The sequence below is a fragment of the Oratosquilla oratoria genome, chromosome 9 (genome assembly GCF_046742065.1).
Source record: "Oratosquilla oratoria isolate Oo_2021 chromosome 9, ASM4674206v1, whole genome shotgun sequence".
In the NCBI taxonomy this organism is placed as follows: Eukaryota; Metazoa; Arthropoda; class Malacostraca; order Stomatopoda; family Squillidae; genus Oratosquilla; species Oratosquilla oratoria.
Genome location: NC_134785.1, coordinates 12616305 through 12628140, shown reverse-complemented (window position 1 = coordinate 12628140; position 11836 = coordinate 12616305). Strand labels below are relative to the sequence as shown.

Genomic DNA, 11836 nt, shown 5'->3' with positions numbered 1-11836 from the left:
CCCGTATCTGCAACAAAAGTCGGAAAACCACGCGGTGTGTCGGATTCGTCATGTGTGGACAAGACCCCGGGGGTGCCCGCAGGTGTCACTGACATGTGGCAAACTTGAAGAAACACGGATGAAACTCAGCCGCTTGCTTTCGCGGAACTAACAGAACTCGAAACCAACCCACCAGGTGCATGGTGGAATTACCAATTATCATATGTATCATGTAGGCTGCTTATTCAGTTATAACCTACGCTGACCTTGCTTGGCATAAAAATCGTACGCCGCAGTTTCACTGAAATTGAATTGAGTGTTTGTTCAGAATGTAGTGGATTATTTCAGCGTTTGATGTCAAGCGTCAGTGAGGCTACAGAAGATCACCACGATCACTTTACATTGTACTGATGTTTTGCCGTGCCTATTCAGAAAAGCAGGTTCAAATGTAATTACTCATCAAAATATGCCACTGCCAATATTTTTGATAGATTTTCTGCTTTGTTCATATAACTTTATATTGCATTTATTTCCTGTCATCTTAGAGAATACATTTTCCTTTGACTCAGACCTGTATGGGATGTTCATAGGAATGTGTTGATAAGTACCAAAGAAGCGAAGCATCTTGTATGTCTGCATTTAATGAATGTGTTTATTTGTCTGACCACATATCGCCTCATCTCGCACTTGGGCTCCAAAGCTTATATCAAGCTGAGATTAGAGGCAGATAATTTAAGCATTACTCTTCCACAGGCATAATGGTCACTTCAAAGAATATACTACCACCCCACCAGAATACATACATATATGTATATATATATATATATATATATATATATATATATATATATATATATAATATGTATATATATATACATGCAAGGTAATCACTATGAAAAGAAGCTACCGGAGCAGAGCGCTTTCGTGTATTACATCCAGGCAGAAATGTATTTCGGCACTGGATGTAATACGCAAAAGCACTCTGCTCTAGTCGTTTCTTTTCATAGTGTTTACCTTGCATCTGTAGAACACATGTCTGTTTTTGCTACACACACACACACACACACACACACACACACACACACACACACACACACACACACACACACACACACACACACACACACACACACATATATATATATATATATATATATATATATGTATATATATATATATATATATATATATATATATGTATATATATATATATGTATGTATATATATATATATATATATATATATATATATATATATATATATATATATATTAGTTATGGCCAGTTTGTTTATTTATCATTTGTTGTTTTATATAGATACAAATACAGTTTTGATAATTTTATTTTCTCTTTTGGTAACTATCCACCTTACAGGACTGGTGACGACGACGACGATGATGATAATGATGATGATGATGATGATGATGATGATGATGATGATGATGATGATGATGATGATGATGATGATGATGATGATGATGATGATGATGATGATGATGATGATGATGATGATGATGATGATGATGATGATGATGATGATGATGATGATGATGATGATGATGATGATGATGATGATGATGATGATGATGATGGTGATGATGATGATGATGATGATGATGATGATGATGACGATGATGATGATGATGATGATGATGATGATGATGATGATGATGATGATGATGATGATGATGAAGATGATGATAATGATGATGATGACGATGATGATAATGGCTATTCTAACCCTGTGTACAAAGGGGTATGGGGACCTGCAGTTGTAGAAACAAACCATTAAAAAGATAAGAAAGACAGACACGGACACTAAGACATGAGACGCTTATTTTTGACTGGCGCTGCCTTCCTTTGCTATTTGTGAATGGACAGCCAGGGCACGTGGGCATCAGCTGGGGTCTCTAGGGCAGGGTGGGCAACCATTGGCACGCGTGCCAAAAATGGCACACTGGTGACAATCTTCCCGGTACGTGAAACCCAGATCTCAACTTAAAACGAATAACTAATAAATCTCCAACCTACTTTGTATGATCATTGGTAGCCTCATTCTCTGCTGGGCGGCGGATTAAGCCTATAATCTGAATCCATTAACACGCGAGGATTTATTTTTTTAATTAAAGATCTGAGTGATTTTGGCACCCATAATTATAAAGGTTGCCCACCCCTGTTCTGAGGATCCTCACGAAGTGTGAACAAAGCCGATCTCGCCACACGGAACCGCGGAACGTGGAAGTGTCGTTGCGGCACTTGGGACTGACACGCCCCTCGGCTTCCTTGCCCCTGGGAAACCCGCCTCCCCGGTTCGCCAGTTTCCTTCGAGTTTTCTTGGAAGGAGGCGACGACTCACGTCTCCTCCCACTTCCTCCTCCTCCTCCTCCTCCTCCTCCTCCTCCTCCTCCCGCCGCGGCAGCGACCGCCGCGTCGTCTACCCTTCCGGTCTCTTTAGAGTTCGGGAAATTCTTCGGGTCTGGAACAAATAGGCTGTATACATACGTCCCTGCCCTTCCCCAACCTATATTTCCTTAATAATCAGGTAAGGTCATCATACCAAGACAGCAGGGAAGGACTCTTAGTAATGATTTTGAATTAGACAAATTTAGGTTTAAGAAGGAAATGGGTAAGAATTGGTTTACCAATAGAGTGGCTAATGAATGGAACTGGTTTACCGATAGAGTGGTTAACGAATGGAACAGATCTACATACATACATATACCAAGGCTTTTTCCCCCTTACAAGGGGGGTAGCCAAAAAGGAAAAGGCATAAAATCATTCCCACCCATTCCATCCCTCAATACACTCCACACCCCTCCACCCTCCCTCTTATCTTAGCACCTCCTGGATGACGGGTCATCCCTGCACCTTGTCCACTGCCCTGGGTCAGAAGCAGTGTCGCAAGACACAGCACATCCACAGCAAGACCGCTTCATTAAATCGGCGACCCCCCCTCTCCGTCCCCCCATGCATAAAAGGAGAAGACGGGGAGAAATCCCTTCGGGCTGCGTCAAATTTTGCTCACACATACTACCTTACCCCCCATCCCCCTGCCCATTCCACCTCATGCATCACAACATCATCCATATACAACCATTCTCCATTCACCCCTGTCTTCTGTCCTCTCCCGTCCTTCCTCAACAGACATTCCCCTCTTCCCCAAAGACCCCTTCACCCCATCCATCCACCTCATCCTAGGACGTCCCCTCATGTTCACTCCTTCCACATCTGCCTTCCACACCTCTTTTACTAGTCTTTCTTCACTAATTCTTGCCATGTGTCCAAACCATCACATTATTCTTTAATCAACCCTATCTCCCAACTTCCTTTCCACATCCGCTCTCCTCCTCACCTCCTCGTTTCTCACTCCATTCAGCCCAGTAACCCCTACCATACTTCTCAGACACTTCATCTCAAACATATTCGAACTCCTCCATGTTTCTGCCCAAAACACTGCTGTCGGCACAATCACTCCTTCATACAATCTCCTCTTAGCATCCATTCCCAAATGTCTGTTTCTCATTACACTGTTTAATCTCCCAAGGCATTTACTTGCTTATTTCAATCTACATTTTACCTCCACCTCTACTCCACCTTTTCCTGTCACATTTGCACCCAAGTATCTAAAACTATCCACTTCCTCCAGTCGCTCTCCCTTAATGCTCACTTCCAGTCTACTGCCACTTTCACCCCTTGTACATCTCATCACCTTACTTTTACCCACATTTATTTTTAGCTTTCTTCTATCACATACTCTCCCAAACTCTGTCACCAACTTCCTCAATCCCTCCTCCGATCCTGCCACAAGCGCAGTGTCGTCCGCAAACAACAGCTGGCTCACCTCCCACTTTTCTCCATTTTCTTTAACCATCTCCAATCCCTGACCCACTACCCTTGCATTTACCTCTCGCACTACCCCATCCATGTACAAGTTGAACAGCCAGGGCGACATAACGCATCCTTGACGAAGTCCCACCTTTACCTCGAACCACTCACTCTCTCCATTTCTAATCCTGACACAAGCTCTACTACTCTCATAAAAACTCTTGACAGCTCCCAGAAGCTTTCCTCCTATCCCATATATCTGCATAACCTCCCACAGTGCCTTTCTGTCTACCCTACCGTAAGCCTTTTCCAGATCCATAAAAGCACAAAAAAACATCCTTTCCCTTTCCTATAGCTTTCTCACATATTTGTCTTACCACAAAGATCTGATCTACACAACCTCTACCCGTTCTAAATCCACACTGTTCCTCACCAATTACTCCCTCTGTTCCTCTCCTAATCCTCTCAATCAAGATCCTCCCATAAGCCTTCCCAACCACACTTAACAAGCTAATCCCTCTGAAACTACTACATTCACACTTGTCCCCTTTTCCCTTGTAGAGTGGAACTATACAGGCTCTCCTCCAGTCCTCCGGCACTCTACCCTCTCTCCAGCAAACATTGAATAACCTATCCAGCCAGTCCACCATCACTGTACCTCCTTTTTTTAGAGATTCTGCATGGCATCCATCCAGACCAGGCGCCTTACCTGCTTTCGTCATCTTAACAACTGCCTTCACTTCATCCTTCCTTATTTCTCCTCCATTTTCCTCACTCATCACGGTCATTTTCTTAGCATTTCCCACTGCAGCTATCTTTCCCTCCCTATCCTCCTTCACATTTAGCAACTCCCTAAAATATTCTGCCCATCTTCCCCTTACTGCCTTCTCTTCCATTATCATCTCTCCATCTGCACCTTTTACCTTTTCTTCTCTAATTGATTCGCCTCCTCTTCCTCTCTTAATTTCTTTCCAAAACATATTTTTATTACTTTCAAAATTTTCTGTCATACTCTTACCCCATTTCACATCTGCTCTCCTCTTTGCCTCCTTTACCTTTTGCTTACTTCTCTTTTCTTTTCTTTGTACCTCTCATATGACTCCCTCGTCCTATTTTGTAACCAATCTGTGAAAGCTCGCTTCTTTCTTCTACAACCATCTTTGTTTCCTCATCCCACCATTCACTACCCTTTCTTCTATTTCCTCCTGTCCTTCTTGTTCCACACACCATCCTTGCACACTTTGTGACTCCCTCCTTGAACCATCCCCATTCCTCCTCCAAACCTAGCTCTACTCTATCCTTCACACCCTCCCATTCCTCCTTCAGCTTCTTCTTGTACTCCTTCTCCTTTTCCTTTTCATTTAAAGAGTTCACTCTAAGCACCTCCCTACCTTTTGTCCCTTTCCTCTTTCTCCATCTATCCTCCACTCTCAACTTACCTTCCACCAAAAAATGATCTGATATTCCCCCACCCTCTCCCTTTAGCATATGTACATCCTTAACTCTTCCTATTATAGTCCTATTTACCACTACATAATCCATCAACGCTCTATCTACCACCCTTTCATCCACAACCCTCTCCCATGTGTACTTATGCTTCAATTTCTTCCGAAACACTGTATTTGCCATCATCAACTCTCTTTCTAGACACATTTCCACCATCAACTCTCCACTACGATTCTTTCCTGGAACTCCACATTTCCCAACCACTCCATCAATTGGACCATTTCCTACCCTAGCATTAAGGTCTCCCAGTACTATTACGTTGACATTTCTCCCTAAATCCTCTATGCACTCATTTAAATCTATCCAAAAGGCCTCCCTTTCTTCTACACTCTTCTCACTGCCAGGCCCATATGCACTTACAAAGACCCACATCTCCTTTCCCAGTTTCACCTTCACCCCGTCTGGGGTATTGGCTGCTTGTTATTGTGGCAAAGTAGCATGCAGTTGATACTTTAGGGTCTATATGGGGCGCCCCTACGGACCAGAGCCACACATCATTTTGTCTATGATAAAGGAAAACTCTTCATAGAGAAATGATGACACTTTTATACTACGACTGTCCCTCCGTTATGCTGTCCCCCAACCCCTTGTTGTTGTCCTGTACCATTTCTCTGAGTATTCATTTTCTGCTCTGGGGGAATTCCCTGTGGTGGGGGAAAAGAATACTGCCACCAAGTATTTCCACTTGGATCGTAAGAGGCGAGAAGAAAGGGACGGGGAGTGGGACTAGGCATCCTTCTCCTTGTAGCCCCACAGGGGACATTCCTAAACGAAAAAGTAAAGGCATAAGAGGGTCTTGGAACAGATCTAGTAACTATATAATAACCGCTGAAACTATTGGTCGTTTCAAGAGAAAATTAGATGATTTTATGAACGGAGATAACAGGTGATAATGGGCATGGAACTGCCTAGTGTAGGTCTTATGGTCTCTTCCATTCTTAATTATAGTCATACTGCGTCTGATACTCTGTTTGATGGTCAAAGAAGACACCGAGAACAATCAAAGATCTGAGTGATTTTGGCATCCATAATCATAAAGGTTGCCCACCCCTGCTCAGAGGATCCTCACGAGCTGTTGCTATTTTTCTTAATCTAAGAAAAAAAGAAAAACCACTCGAGACCAAATAATGTGTCAACGTTTGTCCTCATTCTCTTGTCACAAGTCTCTTACGCCATAGGAGGCGGCAGCGGAAGGAAGGAAAAAAATCCTGCCCATACCCACCCCACCCCACCCCATGTCACTAATATTTGTAAATAATGTCTCGAATATCATTGACTGGAAATCCCCGACCCCACAGTAATATTCAACAGTCCTCCAGCCTTCCCATAGAGTCTGGGAAGAGAGGTCGAATTGCTCTCTGCGTTATATCAACATGGGATTGTTTCAAGTGTCACCGGCCGGTTGGTGAAGGAAAAGGAAGAAGAGAGGGAGTAGGAGGATACTTGCTTTGCTTATGTGAAAAGTAGATGATAATCAAAGTTGAGAAAAAGATAGATTGGGTCTGGTCTGAGATCGAGTGCCAGACAATTGGGGTTTCTCTACAAGATGGAGGTGGGAATGACAATGGGAAGAATCCATCTTTTATTTGTGGCAAATGGACCGGAACAGTTTATGATTGAACGCAGGAGACGAGGGTCCACGCTACAGCCACATCACAATGACGATACCCGGAGGAAGCTGAGGTCACCTCAGGTCAGAGGTCAGCAGTGGTTGGGGGCCATTACTCAGAGTGGATGCCATTCCTAACCACTGTGCCGTAACCAGGATTCGAATACACGTCCGAAATCCACACGCGCACTATCACTGAGGCGTGGCCGGCCCAGGCATCCATCTTTCAGGACCGCCACAGCTGGATTGTGTAGGTCGTTGTCACCCATAGACTTAATGGAAATGTAACTTTCATAATCTGTATCTCAGATGGACAGTTGCTAGAGAGCGCAAATGTACGAGTCACTGAAGAAAGGTGACTATAATTATTATATTTTTTCCGCATCCGACCTAATTATGGACCAAAAGGTCTCCTGTCGGCATGCTCCGCCTTTGTAGACCTTTGTAGTTTTTGGGAGAGGGTTGGGAGGTGTGAGGATGTGTTTGAAATCGCGCGTCTAGCGTCCGTAGATTTTGTGGAAATTTTAAGGTGGGGGGGGTGAGGAAAAGATGGTATCTGATGCCCCTCCCCCTCCCCCCACACACACAACACACACTTTCTACATTGTCTTCATTTCACTAGCCTCACCTACTCCAGTCTCATTCTTGTATAATTAGCATCCCTAATAGAACTGAACATTACCGTGCAGATTTGCAATTTATCTCTGTGTATATCATCTTGCCCCTCTCTATCTGAATGACGTGTGTTCTATGAAATAGATGCCATACAGTATCATTCGTGTATGGACGTGCTAAATAAACTTAATCTAGCACCGTGTTGATATCTTTTCGTATGAGAGTAAGCCAGTTTTGATGCGGTTGAAGTGCGTGTTTTAGCTCCCCTTTATGAGAGGCAAAGGTCATTTGGTGTATATATGGTATACGTATTTTGAAGGAGGATAGATGGTAAGGATGAGAGGGGCCGAGAGAGAGAGGTAAAGAAACAAGCATACGCTCGCGAGCGCACACACACGTTATTGCATTTGAATATCTCTATTTTTGTTGCGATTTTTGGAGATGTTCATCCCAGTTGCACAGAAGACGATGTGAGAGACCACTGCCATTACATTCTTGCTTATGAATACTGAAAAAAATTGTGTTGCTTATTTCCCTTGTCATCATTTATTATTATCATTATTATTCTAAAAGCAAAAGCCGTCTTCCTCACTCGCCTGACGTTACTCATTTTTATTTTCCAAATTGTGTTTGGGAAACCTGGCTAAGTTTTCTCTTCTTTCGTGTTCCCAAAGATGAACCAACTCCTTTTGAAGAGGGTTTATAAACAAAAAGGTACCTTAACAGGAGCTTTTGATTCGAAACAAGAACGATGACATAGCCAATAGTGTCTCCTTCGTGTCTTTTACTGACTCACTCATCCTTTCCCTTTCATTTCTTGGTCTCCCAAAGATGAACCAACTTTTTTGGAGAGGGTTTATAAACAAAAAGGTACCTTAACAGGAGCTTTTGATTCGAAACAAGAACGATGACATAGCCAATAGTGTCTCCTTCGTGTCTTTTACTGACTCACTCATCCTTTCCCTTTCATTTCTTGGTCTCCCAAAGATGAGCCAACTCCTTTTGAAGAGGGTATATAAACAAAAAGGTACCTTAACAGGAGCTTTTGATTCGAAGCAAGAACGATGACATAGCCAATAGTGTCTCCTTAATGTCTTTTACTGACTCACTCATCCTTGCCCTTTCATTTCTTGGTCTCCCAAAAAACACACCAACCACCACCTGCACACCCACTATGCCCTGAAACAAAATGTTCTGATTGCATCAGGGGATTTGTTGAAGGATGATGAAGACGATGAAAAAAAAAACCCGTAAGATTTCACATGATGTCTTTTTATTTATTTTCATCTCAGTTGTTCTTCCTTCCAGTACATGTATTTTCTTCATCTCTGGTGATAATTTACACATCATTATTATGAGTTCTCACTCTAGACATTTCATTTTGTTATTATTGTTATCATTATATCATTACTATTACTATGGAGTGAAGTGTCTCCTATTGACATATTTTACCCCTGAGACTCACCGAAACCCAGATCTTGCATCATCTGTATTGAATCAAATTCCCTTTCTAAGATCAGACCTTTTGTCAAAGGTGAGTCCCGAGCCCTCGTTCATCTACCTCGTCATGGGCTAAAGCCGTAGAAGGGCGGTGAGCAGTGGAAGCCCCCGAATTCTTGATCTGGGCAGCACCGTTTATCGCCGATACAGTCTCTGTCGGTTTCGCACCGAGGATAGCACCGAGGTCCTATGGGGCAGGTGACTTCAGCCAGGCTGAATCTCGGGTCACATACCCCGCCGCGGCGTTCTGGAAAGATGCCGGGCAGGGTGATCACGGCGGAAATGGAGAATTTACTATTCAGCCAGCAACAAGGAACCCCTTGGGGAGGCAACATAAAAATCTAAGGATAGAGGAGACTGCAAGAGAACATAAGACTTACACCAGGCAGTTCCATATCCATTACCACTTATCCCCATTTATAAAGTTAGCTAACCATCTCTTAAAACGACCAATAGTTTCACCGCTCACTACATGGTTACCAAGTCTATTCCATTCACTAACTACTCAATTTGTAAAACAGTTCTTGCCTATTTCTTTCTAAACTTAGATTTAGATTTATCCAATCTATGAGACTTATTGACCCACTGTCGAAGAATGAGACAGAACATGGACAGAAAATCTGTATATTTCGACCACTATCTGTGGTCGTCATTCTGCTGAAGAGGACCACAGATAGTGGTCGAAATATACAGATTTTCTGTCCATCTTATGTCTCATTCTCCGACAGTGGGTCAATAAATCTCATTTTACAAATGTGCTGCTACATCAGACCTTCCTAACTGTCCAATCATTTCATTACTACCCGTCAACGAGATGGAATCACTGAGGTAGTAAATGAGGTTTAAGGAGGGTAGTAGAGAGGAGGCATAGGAAAAATTCATAAAAGGTCAGTGGCAGTCTTTTGCTGGTGGAGAGGAAGCTCCAAGAAGCTCTATAAGCATTCTTGTGTTAAACATGTGTTCTCTTTGTTATTCATGGTGATATATGTTTTGGAGGCGTTGAAAGGAGGAGTAGCCGGCTTGGAATTTAGGGAGCAGATGGACCACTTACCGCCGTCGTTGTCGCGGAAGGGACTTGCCGCAGTGGAGACGACCAGGAGAACCACCGTCATCGCCACCACCAGTGACCGGAGGGATGTCATCGTTGTTGTTCTTCGGCCGGACGAAGTCACCTGAAACGCAAGAGGAGTCGTAAGCACGCAGTGTCTGCATAATGTACACGGCCAGACACCTCCAGTCTGAAAGGAGGAGAGCGCCGTGACGAGAAGAGATGGCCGTGACGAGAAGAGATGGCCGTCCATCGACCCCGTCGGTGTTATTTACCACTTAGAGCGTTTTCCTCCTACTCCAAGGAAACAATAACACACCAGTGAGCACAAAATACACAAAAGAAAAAGTGCACGTCGTCCTCTATTGCCACAATCACTTTTTCGACAAGGTACATGTTAACAACGCAATGAAATACTCACCGAAAGGGAAGAGAAGGACGTTTCTTGGCTCTGGTAAAGAGAAGAGTCGGGAACTGAGTGGCTCCGAATGCCCGTGGAATTCATTTATATCAGTGTCCAGGGACGGAGAAAGCGATGTGGAGAAGGAGAGACGGGAGAGAAACGTGGGGACGGTGTGAGGGAGGGAGAGCGAGTGAAAGAACAAAGGAAAAAAATTTAAACGGACCAACAGATCATGAAGACATGTGAGCACTATCTCCCGATTAAATGAAATCAAGATAACGACGGCTAGCCAAAAATTTAAAAAAAGAAATGTTTAAGTTGCCGGGGAATTCCCGAACCATTACTGAGAACTCGCTCAAAGAACCAGGAAAAACCGACGAAGGTGGAGGATTGAAGGGCGAGGTACACGTGAACATACGAGGGGCCCAGGTAGGTAGGTAGGTAGGTAGGCTGGTAGGTTGGAAGGCAGGTAGGAAGGGAGTCACTCAGGTAGGCAGAAAATGCTTCCATGGGTCATTTGTTTGCATCTCACAACCTAACGAGTGATTGACTCAAAGTAACGTACTCCTGTTTAATTGTGAAAACAAACAAACACTATGAAACAAGAAGTGTACTTACCAAAACGCATTTTCTGCCTCACGGTGTGTTTCATTCGCATTTAGCACCCTAACTTTCTCATCATGCTGTGACGCAGCTGCACCAGAACCCGGACTTCCACGAACGCCCTCGATTTCTTCATCGTTTCTATATTTTCCTCCACGTGGGTAAGTCAAGTCATTTGGGGTCTCGTCAGTCATAGCAGGGTTTATCTGTCCCCAGCGTTGAGTGGAGAGATACCGTAACTAACATGCAAATGGTCCTTTGTTGTCTTTGCAGTAAGGCTGGCTGAGCTATTGATGCCGTTCTCTCAGGTTGCTATTTTTTTGCTCGTTTACTGAAGACGATAATGCTCTTCCATCTCCCCCCTTATTGTAACTGTACAATTTTCATATGACGTTATCGCTGCTACTCCTGCGGAACCATAAACCCAACGCCTATTTCCGCAAGTAAGTGGCCAAGAGAGAGGGACACGGTAAAACTGGGAGAAAGCGGGGAAATATTGTCACATTTATGTAGATGCGTCAAAAGTAAACAGAATGTAGACAACATTCCAGTCACTGGTGGTGGCGATGGGGCTGGCCCACCCTGGCCGGCTCCCTAAATACCAAGTCGACTACTCCTTTCAACGCCTCCAAAACAGATACTGTCATGGATAACAGAGTGCAGGTATATTTGAAACAGAAAAAAGATTGGATTAGGGTTTTTTCCAAAAAGGGGAAAATGAACCCGCCACCCCCCCACCCACACACACA

General features: G+C 43.6%; 1 protein-coding gene across 1 annotated transcript; it reads right to left on the bottom strand.

Annotated features, from left to right (window-relative positions):
* Window positions 1–8784: 8784 nt before the first annotated feature.
* On the bottom strand, window positions 8785–10658 carry LOC143028213 (uncharacterized). Its single transcript, XM_076190011.1, has 3 exons — window positions 10503–10658; window positions 10085–10205; window positions 8785–9280 (listed from the first exon to the last, which is right to left on the bottom strand). Exons 1-3 carry the CDS (start codon window positions 10584–10586, stop codon window positions 9099–9101), a joined length of 387 nt encoding a protein of 128 aa, XP_076046126.1. The 5' UTR covers window positions 10587–10658; the 3' UTR covers window positions 8785–9098.
* Window positions 10659–11836: the final 1178 nt, after the last annotated feature.

Coding starts and splice junctions, on each gene's coding strand:
- LOC143028213 (XM_076190011.1), bottom strand. CDS start 10,586: ATGAATTCCACGGGCATTCGGAGCCACTCAGTTCCCGACTCTTCTCTT. Junction 10,206..10,502: donor CGTCCTTCTCTTCCCTTTCG/GTGAGTATTTCA, acceptor CTTGCGTTTCAG/GTGACTTCGTCCGGCCGAAG. Junction 9,281..10,084: donor CTTCCGCGACAACGACGGCG/GTAAGTGGTCCA, acceptor GCATCTTTCCAG/AACGCCGCGGCGGGGTATGT.